The 16,877-nt window shown below is 36.9% G+C and overlaps 1 protein-coding gene across 1 annotated transcript in view; it reads left to right on the forward strand.

Moving 5' to 3' along the window:
• Positions 1-290: 290 nt before the first annotated feature.
• Positions 291-16,877, forward strand: part of RFX8 (regulatory factor X8) — a 231,618-nt gene continuing 215,031 nt past the window's right edge. The window contains 1 exon segment of the mRNA XM_054578035.1: positions 291-334. Within this exon segment, the coding sequence (XP_054434010.1) occupies positions 291-334 (44 nt within the window).

The following is a 16,877-nucleotide window of genomic DNA, read 5'->3' on the forward strand; positions in this document are numbered from 1 at the left end:
TGTGTCTGACTCCTGCTTTGGGCAGCTCTGTGACACCTTCGCCCAGGGATCCACTACTTCTGCAGATCACTCTGCACTCTCACGCTGGTTCTTTGAGCACGCTCGGCACCCAAGCTGAATTCCCTGCTGGCCCAGGTGCACCTGCCCTTCAGCCTGCATGAGCGTGATCACCCAACCCACGTACTCGCTCGACCTCGCGACCATGCGGCCCGGCACTGGTCAGTTTAGGGTCTTCTATTGTGTGCTTTCCCTGCTTTTGGCTCTTTGAGGGCTTGGCCTGCCAGCGCAAAATGGAGACTATGGAATCGGAAGACGTCAGCTCCGGGACTCTCCGGTTAATCCTGTCTCCAGTCTCTCCCCAAAGGGTCTCTGGGCAGCTCTGTGACCCCTTCGGCCAGAGATCCACTATTTCTGCAGACCATAATGGTGGGCCTGCTTCTGCTTCTGGGGGTGTGGCCTGCCTGTGCAAATGGGGACTATGGAATGGGGAGGGACTCTGCTCTGGGGATCTCAGATAATCCTCCAGTACTTTCCCCAACCCCTCTGTCTCCAGTCTCTCCTCAAGGGTCTCTATGCAGCTGTGTAGCCCCTTTGGCCAGGGATCCTCTATTTCTTCCAGCCAGTCTGCACTCAGCCCCTAGCCCACACATGTACAAGCTGTGTGCGGGGCACACAAAAGGCAGGTTAATTGATTCCCTTATGCCTGGGCGAGGTGGTAGCTGCAGAATGGGAGGTGAGCTATCACTGGGGCTCCGCTGGCCACAATCTCTGTTCTCTTCACAAAGTTTTCCTCGCCAATCCTTCCACAGGCACCAGCCCACTCTCCTGCCGCCTCTACCTAGAGATCAAGGAAGTTGGCTGCCATTGCAAATTTTTGCTTTGGGCCTTTAAATGTCTCTTTGCATCCCCAGCCACCTGTCTCTGGCAGAGAGCGCCCCTAAGCTTTTCAGGGTGGCATCTTGCCTGTGTGTTTTCCTGGTTTCAGCTGCTGTAGTCTAGGGGTCCTTGTTTATGGTTCAGACCCTGTTCTTCTCAGGGGGATCCAACTGGCCGTTTCAATGTCCCTCTGGTGCTGGTGCCCGTGGGCACCCAGCCCACCCTCTTGAGCCTCCACTGCACTTCTCACCCATTAGGATGTGTGAAAGTTGATTCCACTGTCTGTCTGAAGCTCCAAGGCTCCTCTCCCCCCTATTGTTCCGTTGTTTTCCAGGTGATTTCTCCACCTTTTAGTTGCAATTCCAGTTTGGTCTTGGGAAGAGGCCCGCCTAACTCCCATTCACTCCTCTGCCATCTTTTCTTCTCCCCAGTAGTATGCACCAGAGCTGCTTCAGCAGTAGGGGCGATAGCGGAAAGGATGCCATTGCCCGAATTCTGAAGCTTGAAAATTTAGCTTTGCCTTGGACTGGTTGTTTTGTTTTGACTCTTTTTGAATTTTCTTGTGGTCACTCCTGGGCTCTTTATTCTGTTCCATTGATCTATGTGTTTTTATGCCAGTGCCATGTTGCTTTGATTACTATGACCTAGTAGTGTAGTTTGATACCAGGTAGCATGATTCCTCCAACGTTGTTCTTTATTCTCAAGATTGCTGTGGTTATTCAGGGTCTCTCGTGGTTCTATATGAATTTTTAGATTATTTGTTCTAGTTCTATGAAATATCCCATTGGTATTTTGATAGAAATTGCATCAAATCTATAGATAGCTTTGAGTAGTATAGACATTTTAACAATCTTACTTTCTCTTTTCAGTGAGATTGGTATATGCTTTCACTTATATGTATCTTCTTCAATTTCTTTCTTCAGTGTCTTATAATTTTCCAAGTACAGGTCTTTTACATCCTTGATTAAATTTATTCCTAGGTATTTTATTTTTTATGCATCTTAAATGAGATTGTTTTCTTAGTTTCCCTTTCTAATAACTCATTGTTAGTGTATAAAAACACAAATAATTTCTGGATTTTATAACAGATTTTATTTATTTACTTTTAGAGAGACAGGAGAGGAGAGAGAGAGAGAATTGAGGTGCAAATTGCCTCTCAGATGCCCCCCAGCTGGGGACTTGGCCTGTAACCCAGGAATGTGCCCAGACTGCGAATCAAACTGGTGGCCTCTTGGTTCACAGGCCAGTGCTCAATCCAGCAAGCCACACTAGCCAGAGTTGGATATTTGTTTTGTATCCTGCCACTCTACTTAATTAGTTTATTAGTTCTAGTAGTTTCTTTGTGGAATATTTAGGGTTTTCTACATACAGTATCATGTCATCTGCAAATAAGTACAGTTTTATTTCTTCTTTTCCAATTTGGATGCCATTTATTTCTTCTTCTTATGTGGTTGCTCTGGCTAGGAGTTCCAGTACCATGTTGAATAAGAGTAATGAAATCAGACATTCCTGTCTTGTTCCTGATCTTAAGGGAAATGCTTTGAGTTTTGTCCACTGAGTATGACTTTGGCTGTGGTTTTGTTATATGTGGTTTTTGGTATGTTGAGATATGTTCCCTCTATTTCTACTTTGCTGAGAGTTTTTATCATACATCAGTGCTGGATTTTATTAAATATGCATATTAAATTTTAAATTTCTGCATCTATTAATATGACATGTAATTTTTATCCTTCATTTTTTATGTGGTGTATCACTATTACTGATTTGTAGGCATTGTACTAACCTTGCATCCCAAGAATAAATCCCACTTACTGATGGTGTATAATCTTTTTTTTCACATTTTAATTAAATTATTAGGATGACATTGGTTAATAGGATCATATAGGTTTCAAGTGTACATTTTCATGATACAATATCTGTATATTGCACTGTGTGCTCACCACTTGAAGTCAAACCATCTTCTGTCACCATATATTAGGCCTCTTCTACCTCCTACAACATCTTTACCCTCTTCTCTCTGTTAACTACCACACTGCTGTCTGTGTCCATGGGTTTCACCTTCATACCTCACATATGAGTGAACTCACGTGGTTCTTAGCTTTTTCTGACTGACTTATTTCATTTACCATAATAGTCTTGAGGTCTATCCATGTTGTTACAAATGTCAGTATTTCATCCTTTCTTATGGCTGAGTTGTATTCCATGGTATATATTTACCACTATTTACCACTTTTTTTTCCCCAGTCCTCTATTATAGGGCACTTTGATTGTGCCCGTGTCTTCACCACCATGAATAATACTGCAGTGAACATAACAGTGCATATACCTTTGTGATTACATATTGTCAAGTTTTGGGAGTAGATACCCAGAAAAGGAGTTGCTGGGTCACATGTAACTCTATCCTTAATTTTTTGAGGAGCCCCAGACTGTTTCCCAAAATGGCTGTACCAGTCTACATTTCCACCAGTGAATGAGGATTCTCTTTTCTTAACAACCTCTCCAAAACTTGTTATTACCTGTCTTGTTGATAATAGCCATTCTAACAGATGTGAAGTGGTACCTCATTGTAATTTTGATTTGCATTTCACTAATAGCAGTGAAGTTAAACATCTTTTCATATGGCTGTTTTTATGTCTTCTTGAGAGAGGTGTGTATTAAACCCTCTACCCATTTTTTAATCAGATTGTTTGGTATTGAGTTTTATGAGTTCTTTATATATTTGCAACATTAACCCTTTGTTGGAGCTGTTGTTTGCAAATATTATCTCCCATTTGGTCAACTGCTCTTTTGTGTCATTGTTGGTTTCCTTTGCTGTGCAGAAGCTTTTAGTTATATATGGTTCCATTTATTTATTTTTACTTACCTTGCCATTGGGTCAAATTCATAAAATGTTCTTTATGACCAAGATCCATACCAAGTTTATTACCTATTTTCTTCTCTGTAATTTATTATTTCAGATCTTATGTTTAGGCCCTTGATCTGAATTGAATTAATTTTTGTTCATGGAGAAAAACCGTAATCTAGTTTCATTCTTTTGCATGTGGCTTTTCAATTTTCCATTTATTGCACCATTTGTTGCAAAGAGTTTATTTTGTGTTATTGGCTCCTTTGTTGAAAATTATTTGCCTATACACATGCAGTTTTATTTCTCTTCTCTCAGTTCTGTTCCATTGATATGTGTGTCTCTTTTTCTCCCAATACCATGCTGTTTTGATTATTGTAGCTCTGTAGTAAAACTTGAAGTGAGGTAGTGTGATACTTTTGGCTTCATTCTTTTTTTCAGGATTGCTTTGACTATTTGGGGTCTTTTGTGGTTCCATAAAAATTTGATAATTTTTTGTTTTATTTCTTTAAAAAATGACATTGGGATTTTGATAATAATTGCATTTGATCTGTGTATTACTTCAGGTTAATATGGCCATTTAAACTATGTTGATTCTTCCACTCCATGAACTTGAAATATTTTCATTTCACTGTCTTTTTCAATCTCTTTTAATGATGTTTTATAGTTTTCAGTATGTAGGTCTTTCACATCCTTTGTTAAATTTATTCTTAGGTTTTTTATTCTTTCGGTTGCAATTGCAAAATGAATTTTTTTTTAACTTTCTGAAATTTTGTTGTTGGTATATAGTAAAGCACTGGATTTTTGTACATTGATTTTTTTAATCCTACAACTTTACTGCATTTTTTTGTATTGTTTTCAATAGCTTTTTGGTGGGTTTTCTATGTACACAATCGTGTTATCTGCAAAAAGTATCATTTTTACTTATTCTTCTGAATTTGGATGTTTTTTATTTCTTTCTCCTGCATCATTACTCTGCCTAAGACATCTAGAACTCTGTTGAATGACAGTGGTTAGAGTGAGCATCCTTGTCTTGTTCCTGAATTTTGAAGAAAAGCTTTCAGGTTTTCACCATTGAATGTGATATTGGCTGAGGGTTGGTCATATATGGCCTTTATTACATTAAGGTACTTTCCTTCTATACCTGTTTTACTGAGTGTTTTATTCATAAATGGATGTTGTATCTTATCAGATTGTTTTTCTGCATCTATTTTATCTTTTCTTTTGTTAATGCAGTGTATTACATTGATCAGTTTGCATATGTTGAACATTCCTTGTGCCCCTGGAATAAACACCACTTGATTGTGATGTATTATTTTTTAATGTATTGTTATATTTGATTTGTAGTATTTTGTTTAGAATTTTTGCCCCTGTAGAGATATTGGTCTGTGGTTTTCTTTTTTGTATGTTATCCTTCTCATGTTTTGGCAACAGGGTTATTTTGGCTTCAAAAAATGTCTTAGGAAATATTGTTTCTTTAATTTTTTAAAAGAGTTTGAGAGGTATAGGTTTCAAATCTTCTTTGAATGTTTGATAGAATTCACTGCTAAAGCCACCTGGTTCTGGACTTTTATTATTGGGGAGGTTTTAAAGTTTTTTCTCTTTTCTTTTAAATTCTAAAGAGAGGGGAAAGGAGGGAGAAAAAAAGGGAGGGAAACATCAATGTAGGAGGGAAACATCAATCAGGTGCCTTTTGCACACACTCCAACTGGGGACTGAATCTGCAGCCTAGGCATGTGACCTGACCGAAAGGTTTGCAGAACATGCAACCACCTGAGCCACACTGGCCAGGGCTTGTTTTGGGGGAGGTTTCCTTATGATTGTTTTAATTTTCTCATTGCTGATCAGTCTATATAAATTTTCCAGTTCCTCATGATTTAGTCTAAGAAAGTTAAATATTAACTTACCCATTTCTTTTAGTTTATTAAATTTGGTGGCATATAGTCTGTCATAGTATTCTAGTATGATCTTTTGTACATCTCTGATGTCTATGGTAACTTTGCTTTCATTTCTGATTTTGTTTTTATCTATCTCTTTTTCCTTAGTAAATGTAGCCAGGGGTTTGTCATTTTATTAACTTTTCCAAAGAACCAACATTTTGTTCTCAAATTTTAATGTAGTCTTTTCATTCTCTATGTATTCAATTCTGCTGTAATATTTATTATTTCCTATATTCTTTCTTCTATTGACTTTGATTTGCTTTTGTTACTCTTTTTAAAGTTCTTTAAAATGTAATGATAGGTTGTTTACTTGGGATTTCTCTTGTTTATTGATAGGCCTGTAATGATGTAAACTCCTCTCTTATTACTGTATTCACTGCACTCCAGAAATTTTGATATGTCATACTGTCATTCTTATTTATTTTTATTTATCTTTCTCATTCTTTCAAATGTCTTTATTGACAAGAAAGTGATCATGAATAGAACATTCACTTTTTATTCATAAATATTTATTTATTAATTTCTTATTGTTATTCTGTTAGAGTTGTCCCCATTTTTCTCACATTACTCTCCCCTGACCTGCCCACCCAGAACCTACCACATTCAGTCTTTCTCCCCATTGTATTTGTCCATTGGTTCTTTTTTTTAAATGTCTAACTGTACTGTGCATCTGAAACTAATATAATATTGTAGTCAACTACAATTGAAAAATAAAAAATAATTTTTTTTAATATTATTTTAATTTACTTTTTCAAATACATTTGTCTCTGCCTACCCCCCACCACTTTCCCTTGCCCCCTCCCTCTTTCCCTCCCACAGCTCTTCCCCTTTGGTTTTGTCCATGAGTCCTTGCTATATGTTCCTTGATTTTCCCCTTACCTTCCTTTTCCCCGCCCCCCCCTTCCCTCTTGTCTCTGTTGATTTCTTTTCCTTTCAGTGTTTCCGCTCTTACTTTCCTTGCACCTTTGTATTGTTGGTTAGGTTCCACTTATAGGTGAGATCATATGGTATTTGTCTTTTGCCCCCTGGCTTATTTTGCTTAGCATAATGCTCTCCGGTTCCATCCATGCTGTCACGAAGTTTAGTAGTTCTTTTTTTTCTTTCTGCTGCGTAGTATTCCATTGTGTATATGTACCATTACTTTTTGATACAATCATCTACTGATGGGCATTTAGGTTACTTCCAACACTTGGCTATTGTAAATTGTGCTGCTATAAATATTGGGGTGCAGAGGTTCTTTTGTATTGGCATTTTGGGATTCTTAGGGTATAGTCCCAGCAGGGGAATCACTGGATCAAAAGGCAGATCCATTTTCAGCTTTTTGAGGAAATGCCACACTGCTTTCCATAGTGGCTGCACCAGTCTGCATTCCTACCACCAGTGTACTAGGGTTCCCTTTTCTCCGCAGCCTCGCCAGCACCTGTTGTTTGTTGATCTGTTTATGATGGCCATTCTGACTGGTGGGAGGTGGTACCTCATGATGGTTTTGATCTGCATTTCTCTGATGCCTAGTGATGCTGAGCATCCTTCAAATGCTTCTGGGCCCTCGGTATCTCCTCCTTAGAAAAGCGTATACCCAGGTCCTTTGCCCATTTTTTGATTGGATCATTTGTCTTCTTGGAGTAAAGTCGAGTGAGTTCTTTGTATATCTTGGAGATCAAACCTCTATCTGATGTATCGTTTAGCAAATATATTTTCCCATAGGGTTGGCTCCCTTTTCATTTTGCTGATGTTTTCTTTAGCCATGCAGAAGCTTCTTATTTTGATGAGGTCCCACTGGTTTATTCTTTCCTTTTATGTCCCTTGCTTTAGGAGACATATCAGTGAAAAAATTGCTGCGTGGGATATCTGAGAGTTTCCTGCCAATGTTCTCGTCTAGGACTTTTAGGGTGTTGCGACTTATATTGAAGTGTTTTATCCATCTTGAGTTTATTTCTGTGTATGGTGTCAGCTGATGATCCAATTTCAATTTTTTGTATGTAGCCGTCCAGCTCTCCCAACACCATTTGTTGAGGAGGCTATTATTGCTCCATTTTATGCTTCTGCCCCCTTTGTCAAATATTAGATGCCCATAGAGACCTGGGCTTATTTCTGGCCTTTTTATTCTGTTCCACTGGTCTATGGGTCTGTGCTTGTGCCAATATCAGATTGTTTTGAGTATGGTGGCTTTATAGTAGAGTTTGATGTCCGGTATTGTGATCCCTCCTACTTTATGTTTCTTTCTCAAAATTGCTGCAGCTATTCGGGGTCGTTTATGCTTCCATTTAAATTTTTGAAATGTCTGTTCTATTTCTGTGAAATATGTCATAGGTATCATAATAGGGATTGCGTTGAATCTATGAATTGCTTTGGGTAGTACGGACATTTTGAGGATATTAATTCTTCCAATCCATGAGCACGGTATATGCTTCCATTTATTTGTGTCTTCCTTAATTTCTTTCTTCAATGTTGTGTAGTTTTCTGTGCACAGGTCTTTTACCTCTTTGGTTAAATTTATTCCTGGGTACTTTATTTTTTGTCTTGCTATATCGAATGGTATTTTTTTTTCTGATTTTTTCTTCTTCTTTTGCATTGCTGGTGTACAAAAATGCCTTTGATTTCTGAATGTTGACTTTGTATCCTGCTGTTTTGCCAAATTCACTTATTAGGTTGAGGAGTTTTTTGGTAGAGTCGACAGGGTTCTCTATGTACACTACCATGTCATCTGCAAACAACGATAGCTTTACTTCCTCCTTTCTTATTTGGATGCCTTTTATCTCTTTCTCTTGTCTGACTGCTGTGGCTAGAACTTCCAATACGATGTGGAAAAGAAGCGGTGAGAGCGGGCATCCTTGGTGAGTTCCCGATCTTAGTGGGAAAGATTTCAGTTTTTGCCCGTTGAGTATGATATTGGCTGTAGGTTTTTCATATCTGGCCTTTATTACGTTGAGGAATGCCCCATTTATTCCCATTTTGCTGAGTGTTTTGATCATAAATGGGTGCTGTACCTTATTGAATGCTTTTTCTGCGTCTATCGAGATGTTCATGTGGTTTTTGTCTTTTCTTTTGTTTATGTGATGTATCATGTTTATTGATTTGCAAATAGTGAACCATCCTTACATCTCTGGAATGAATCCCACATATCATGGTGGATGATCTTTTTAATGTATTGTTGGTTGTGGTTTGCCAATATTCTGTTGAGGATTTTAGCATTAGGTTCATCAGTAATATTAGCCTGTAGTTTTCTTTCTTTATTGTGTATTTATCTGGTTTGGGATTAGGATGATGCTGGCCTCATAGAAAGAGTCTGGGAGTCTTCCTTCTTCTTGGATTTTTTGGAATAGTCTGAGAAGGTCAGGGGTTAGCTCTTCCTTAAATGTTTTGTAAAATTATCCTGTGAAACCGTCCAGTCCAGGGATTTGTGTGGCAGGAGTTTGTTGATTACTGCTTTAATTTCACCAGCCATTATTGGTCTGTTCAGATTTTCTGCTTCTTCTTCATTCAATGTTGAAAGGTTATATTTCTAGAAATTCATCCATTTCATCGATATTTTCAAGTATCTTGGCATATTATTGTTCATAGTAATTTCTTACAACCCTTTGTATTTCTGTGGTATTAGTTGTTATTTCTCCTCTTTCATATCTATTTAATTTATTTGAGTCCTCTGTCTTTCTTTCTTGATGAGTCTGCTTAAAGGCTTGTCAATTTTGTTTATTTTTTCAAAGACCCAGCTCTTGGATTGGTTGATCTTTGAATTGGACAAATACATGCAACAAAATGAAACTAGACAACCAAGTTACACCATACACCAAAATAAACTCAAGATAAGTAAAAGCCTTAAATATAAGTCATGACGCCATAAAAGCCCGAGCAGAAAACATAGGCAGAAAAAATTCATGTATCCCATTCAGCAACATTTTCACCAATACATTTCCTAGGGCAAGAGATATAAATGAAACAAGAAGCAAGTGGGACTACATCAAGTTAAAAAGCTTCTCCATGGCTTGGGGATCCTGATGCTGACTCCTCCACTATGCAGCAGCAGCCTTCTTACTCAGGGAAGCTACTCCCATGAGTGGCAGCAGCGTGAGAGGTCTCAATAACCCCACCCCCAGGAGGAACTCCGCCCAGCCCTCAGCTGTCTAAACCAGCCTGCTGAGTGCAGAGTGACTAGATTAACAGCTAAGGAGACAGCCACAGATAGAAGATTCATGGAAGTCTTGAACAGACTGCCTAAGTTCAGACAGGGTCAACATCTGACATCATCAGAGGCAGATCCAGAATAGAACAACAAAACTGTGGACTCCTACAATAAACGGTCACATAACAAAGTCACCAAATGAAGACGATTCAATTTAAGAAGCAGAAGCAAAAAAGAAGAGTCTCATAATATTAGGAAGAAAAAGAAACACCCCCTAATCGAAGGTAAATGAGAAATCCCTACCAAGAGAACTCAGTTCAATAAAAGGAAGCCAACTACCAGATATTGAGTTCCAAACAATTGTTATAAGGAAACTCAATGAGCTCAGTGAGCTCAGAGACAATTAGAAAAAACTACAGGGAAACTATGAGGAATTTATTGCAAACTATATCATGAAAAAGGAAATAGAAACTATCAATAAGAGACAAGAGGAAATGAAGAACACAGTCTCTGAATTGAAGAACACAGTAGAAAGAATCAAAAGAAGCTTGGAAAAAGCCAAGCAGAGAATCAGTGAGCTGGAGGACAAGATAAAAAAAAAAGCTCCCAGAAAAAGAAAGAAAATAAAGACTCAAAAAGAATGAAAAGGCATTGAGGGAAATGCAGGACAACCTGAAACATAATAATATCCATATAATAGGAATACCAGAAGGATAAGAAGAGGAGCAAGGAATAGAGAACCTGTTTGAAAAAGTCAAGAGGGAAAATTCCCCACTGGAGCAGAGAAAAAGTCACACAGGTCCAGAAAGCACAGAAGGTCCCATTCCAGAGGAGCCCAATGAGGCCCACTCCAAGACACATCATCATTAAAATGGCAAATAGCAAAGACAAACAGAATCCTAAGGGCAGCATGAGAGAATGATGTAGTAACACAGAAGGGAGCCCCAATATGTCTAGCAGCTGACTTCTCAACAGAAACCCTGCAAGCCAGAAGAGAGTGGCAAGAAATATTCCAAGTCGTGAAAAGCAAAGGCCTGCAACCAAGACTGCTCTACCCAGCAAGGCTCTCAATGAAAATGGAAGGCAAAATAAGGAGTTTCTGAGACAAAAGAGGGCTAAAAGAATACACCTCCACCAAACCAGCACTGCAAAATATGCTAAAGGGACTGCTTTAAGAAGATGAAGACAAAGTCTATGAATACTCAGTTCCTTTCAGAGTTGCCATTACTTGATTTTACCAATATTTTTAATACTTATTAATCTGATTGTGACAATGATGTGTTATTATAATTATTCCTTTATTATTTGTTGAAACTAAACCTGTTTTCTTATATTTCTTGCCTATTTGTATTATTTTTGAAAAGCTTTAAATGACTTTTTGGTATTCTTTATCCATTTATTGATTAAAGGTTTCTAGAATTTTTTTCCCTAAAAAAACAACAAAAAAAACTATTAACCTTTTCTTAGATGTGTGGCAAATAGTTTCCCATTCTATTACTTGTCCTTTCACTTTTTTATATGTATATTACTAAATGGTCTTAAATATTTATTATAGGCATATTGTCAATATTTTACTTTATAGTTTCTGGGTTTGAATATTTTGCTTCGGCGTGAGAAAAATATTAGTTTGTATTTTCTCCTAAAACTCCTTAGATTCTACATATTGACTTTTAACTCACCTGAATATTTCTCCTATAATTTTGAAATAAGGCTCTATGTTTTATTTCAAGTAATAGTGGTCCATGCAGTAGTTTGTTGAATAAACCTTATTTTACCCATTGATTTGAAATATCAATTTCATCATATATTACAATGTTAGACAGATATATACATTTATTTTTCAAATGCTCATTATATATACTTGATCTACTTGATTATTTCTGTGCTGGTGTCATGTTGTTTTAGTGGCTGAGACTTTATAATGGTTTTAAATGTTTTAATATTTTATAATTCACTTTGACATGTAAAAGAATAAATAATATCAATCTGCATTTAAAAAAGAAAGAAAGGAAGTAAGAAAGAAAGAAGGAAGGAATAAAGAAAGAAATGAAGAAAGAAAGAAAGATGGAACTCCTACCTTTTGTGACAACATGGTTGGAACTGGAGAATATTATACTTAGTGAAATAAGCCAGTTGGGGAAAGACAAATACAATATGATCTCACTTATAAGTGGAATCTATTCAACAAAATAAATTAACAAATGAAATAAACCACAGGCATAGAAACATGGAGCAGACTGAGAGTGACCAGTGGGGATAGGGAAAGAGGACAATGGTGGAAAGAAGGGGAAGGGACTAGACAAAGAACATGTGTAAATGACCCATGGACATGGACAACAGAGTGGGAATTGTCTGTTGGAGCGGGGTGTGGGAATGGGATGGGTGGAGAGGGGTAAAGGGGGCGAAATTGAGACAACTGTAAGAGAATAAACATGATTTATAAATTAAAAAATTAAAAATCTCCACAGCTAAAGAAAACATCAGAAAAATGGAAAGGAAACCAACAAATTGGGAGAACATATTTGCTAATGGTACCTCAGACAAAGGTTTGAACTCCGAGTTATATAAATAACTTACACAACTCCACTCCAGGAAGACAAACAACTCAATTAAAAAATGGGCAAAGGACCTAAACAGACACTTCTCCAAGGATGATGTACAGAGTATCCATTGGCACATGAAAGGATGTTTAACATTAGTAGCCATTAGGGAGAGATAAATTAAAACCACAATGAGATACCACTTTACATTGGTCATAATAGCCATCATTAGTAAATCAACAAATAGGAAATGTTGGCAAGGTTGTAGAAAAAAGGGAGTCCTAGTGCACTGCAAATGCAGACTGGTGCAGCCACTGTGGAATAGAGTATGGAATTTCCTCAAAAAAATTAAAGATGGAACTGCTTTTCAATCCAGAGATCCCCCTGCTGGGAATATACCCTAAGAATTGTGAAACACCAATTCAGAAGGGCCTATGCTCCCCAATGTTCATAGCAGCACAATTTACAATAGCCAAGTGTTGGAAGCAACCTAAGTGCCCATCAGTAATTGAGTGGATCAAAAACTGTGGATTTACACAATGGGATACTACACAGCAGAAAAAAGGGGAAAACTTCTACATTTCACGACAGCATGGATGGAACTGGAGAACACCATGCTAAATGAAATAAGCCAGGCAATGAAGACAATACCATATGATGTCACTTATAAGTGGAACCTTATCAACAAAACAAACAAATAAGCAAAATAGAACTAGAGACATTTTAAAAAAGAACAAATTGACAGTGACCAGAGGGAAGGTGGTAGGGGGATAACAGGAAAAAAGGGGAAGGGGCAAGCAAAGGAACACAAATAGAGGACTCATAGGCACGGACATTGTGTGGTGTGAATTGAATGTGGGGATGGTGGGGTGGTGTAAGGGTATGCTTGGGGAAAATGGTGGGACAACTGTAACTGAACAATAAATAATAAATAAATCAAAAAGAAAAGGCAGTTCTATTGTTAGGTTTGATTTTTTTTGTGTGGAAATTCCCTACTCTTTTTCACAGTGGCTGCATCAGTTTGCATTCCCACCAATAGTGCATTAGGGTTCCCTTTTCTCCACATCCTCACCAATATTGTTGTTTGTTGATCTATTAATGATGGCCTTTCTGACCATTGTGAGGTGATATCTCGTTGTGGTTTTAATTTGCATCACTCAGATGGCCAGTGATGTTGAACATCTTTTCATATGTCTATGGGTCATCTGTATGTCCTCCTCAGAGAAGTGTCTATTCAGGTTCTTTGTCCATTTGTTAATTGTATTGTTTGTCTTCCTGGTGTTGAGTAGTATAAATTCTTTATATATTTTGGATATCAAACGTTTGTCCAATAAATCATTGGCAAATATGCTCTCCCATGTGGAAGGTCCTCTTTTCACTTTAATGACAGTTTCTTTAGCTGTGCAGAAACTTTTTAATTTGATGTTGTCCCATTTGTTTATTTTTTCCTTTATTTCCCTTGCCTTAGGAGATATATCAGCAAAATTATTTCTATCTTGGATATCTGAAATTTTACTACCTACATTTCCCACCAGGGTTTTTATGCTATCACGACTTATATTTAAATCTTTTATCCATTTTGAGTTTATTTTGTTGTATGGTATAAGTAGGTGGCCTAGTTTCAATTCTTTGTATGTACCAATCCAGCTCTCCCAATACCATTTATTGAGGAGGCTATTTTTACTCCTTTGTATGTTCATGCACACTTTGTTGAATATTAATTGACTACAGAGACATGAGTTTATTTCTGGGCTCTCTATTCTGTTCTATCAATCTATGTGTCTGTTCTTATGCCAGTATCAAGCTGTTTTGATGACAGTGGCCTTGTAGTATAGTTTGATATAAGGTATTGTGATCCTCCAACTTTGTTTTTCTTTCTCAGGATTGCCGAGGCTATTCACGGTCTTTTTTGGTTTCATATAAATTTTTGGAATATTTTTTCCAAATCTTTGAAGTATGACATTGGTATTTTAATAGGGATTGTGTTGAATCTATAGGTTGCTTTGGGTAGTATGGACATTTTAATGGTGTTAATTATCCCAACCCATAAACATGGTATATGCTTCCATTTATTTGTATCTTCCTTAATTTCTTTCTTCAGTATTATAGAGTTTTTGGATTTTTTCTCACAGTTACTCTTTCTGATATTTCATTTTTGTTTTACAAAAGTGCCCTTGAGTTCTGAATATTGACTTTCTATCCCTCTAATTTGCCAGTTCACTTATTAGGTTAAGTGGTTTTTTGAGTTTTGAGTTTATAGAGTTTTCTATGTACACTATCATGTTGTCTGTCAATGACAGTTTTACTTCCTCCTTTCCAATTTGGATGACTTATTCCTTTTTCTTATTTGATTGCTGTAGCAAGAACTTCCAATGTTGTGTTGAGAATGGTGGAAAGGTACACCTTTGCTTATTGCTGATCTTAAGGGGAAAGTCTTTAGCTTTCACTCATCGAGTTCGATGTTTGCTGTAGGTTTTCCATCTATGGCCTTTATTTTGTTGAGGTATCCTCCCTCTAATCCCACCTTGCTGAGTGTTTTCATCATAAATTGGTGATGGATTTCATAAAATGCTTTTTCAGCATCTATTGATGTGATTGTGTGATTTTTGTCCTTCATTTTGTTTATGTGATGTATTACATTTATTGATTTGTGAATATTTTACCATCCTTGCATTCCTGAGATGAATCCCACTTGATCATGGTGTATGATCATTTTAATGTATTGTTGAATCCAGATTGCCAATATTTTGCTGAGGATATTAGCATCTATCTCATCAGATATATTGGCTTGTAGTTTTCTTTCTTTCTTGTGTCCTTATCTGATTTTGAAATTAGGATGATACTGGTCTCAGAGAATGAATTTGGGAATCATCCTTCTTCAATTTTTTTTGGAATAGATTGAGAAAGATAGGAGTTAGTTCCTCTTTAAATGCTTAGTAAAATTCACTTGTGAAACCTTCTGGTCCAAGGTTTTTCTGAGCCAGGAGTTTTTTGATTACTGCTGCAATTTCTTCAGTTGTTTTTAATTTATTCAGGCTTTTTGTTTCTTGACTCATTTTTGTAGATTGTATGTTTCTACAAATCTGTCCGTTTTGCCCAGGTTGTCCAGTTTCTTGGCATATAGTTCTTCACAGTCATTTCTTACAATCCTTTGTATTTCTGTGGTATTGCTTGTAACTTCTCCACTTTTATTTCTGATGTTATTTATTTGGATCCTCTCTTTTTTTTTGATAAGCCTGGTTAAAAGTGTGTCAATATTTTTTATCTTTTTTAAAAAAACGGCTCCTAGATTCATTGATCCTTTGAATTGTCTTTTAGTCTCTACCTTGTTTAATTTTACTGTGACCTTATTCTCTTCCTTCTACTCACCCTGAGCTTTGTTTGTTGCTCCTTTAATTTTTGTAGATATAGATTTAGGTTGTTTATTATTTTTCATTTATTTAGGTATGCCTATATTGCTATGAACTTTCCTCTCAGTACAGCCTTCTCTGAGTCCCATAGTTTCGTGTTATATGTTCATTTTCATTGGTTTTCTAGTACTTTCTGATTTCCTCCTTGATCTCATTGTTTATCCATTCATTGTTTAATAACATGTTGTTCACTCTCCATATTTCAATGTTTTTGAGTTTTTTCCTTGAGGTTCATGTCTAGTCTCAAGTCCTTGTGGTCTGAGAATATGCTTGATGTAACTTCAACTTTCTTGCATTTTTTTGAGGCTTGTTTTAGCATGTGGTCTATCTTTGAAAATATTCCATGTGCATTTGAAAAGAATGTATATTTTGTATTTTTGTGGTGACAGTTTTGGTAGATGTCAATTAAGTCAATTGATGTCAACTGAATAGGGTGTCGTTCATTGCTAAAATAGCCTTGTTGATTCTTTGTTTGGAAGCTCTCTCCACTGTTGATGGTGGGATGTTGAAATCCTCTCCAATGACTGTATTGCTGTCAATATCTTTTTTTGAAGTCCTCCAAGATTTTCCATATATATTTTGTTGCTCCTTTGTTGGGTGCATGTATGCTTACAAGGGTTATATCCTTTATCCTTTTGTTGAACTACCCCCTTAAGTATTATGTATTGGTCTTCTTTGCCTATTTTATGGCCTTTGCTTTGAAGTCCATTTTGTTTGATATAAGTATTGCTACACCAGCTCTTTTTTTATGTCCATTTGCTTGGAATATATATTTCTTTGTCCCTTCACTTTCAGCCTGTTTAGATCTTTTGTTCCAAGGTAGTCTCTTGTATGTCTTTTGATTTGAGCATTTAATCCATTTATGTTTAACGTTATTATTCATAGGTACTTATTCATTGCCTTTTATTCTGTACCTGTGTTGCTCTCTCTCTCTCTCTCTCCTTATAGCGATCCTTTTTGCATCTCTTGCAGTGCTGGCTTGGTGGAGATGTACTCTTTTAGCCTTCTTTTTCTGGGAACCTCTTTATTTAACCTATTTTATGAGGGTCTTGCTTGGTAGAATAATCTTGGTTGCAGGTCCTTGCTTTTCATTACTTGGAGTATTTCATATCAGTTACTTCTGATTTGTAGTGTTTCTGTTGAGAAATC

This window comes from Pteronotus mesoamericanus, unplaced genomic scaffold, assembly GCF_021234165.1.
Source record: "Pteronotus mesoamericanus isolate MK-2021 breed Mesoamerican mustached bat unplaced genomic scaffold, CSHL_Meso_final contig_48, whole genome shotgun sequence".
Taxonomy (NCBI): domain Eukaryota; kingdom Metazoa; phylum Chordata; class Mammalia; order Chiroptera; family Mormoopidae; genus Pteronotus; species Pteronotus mesoamericanus.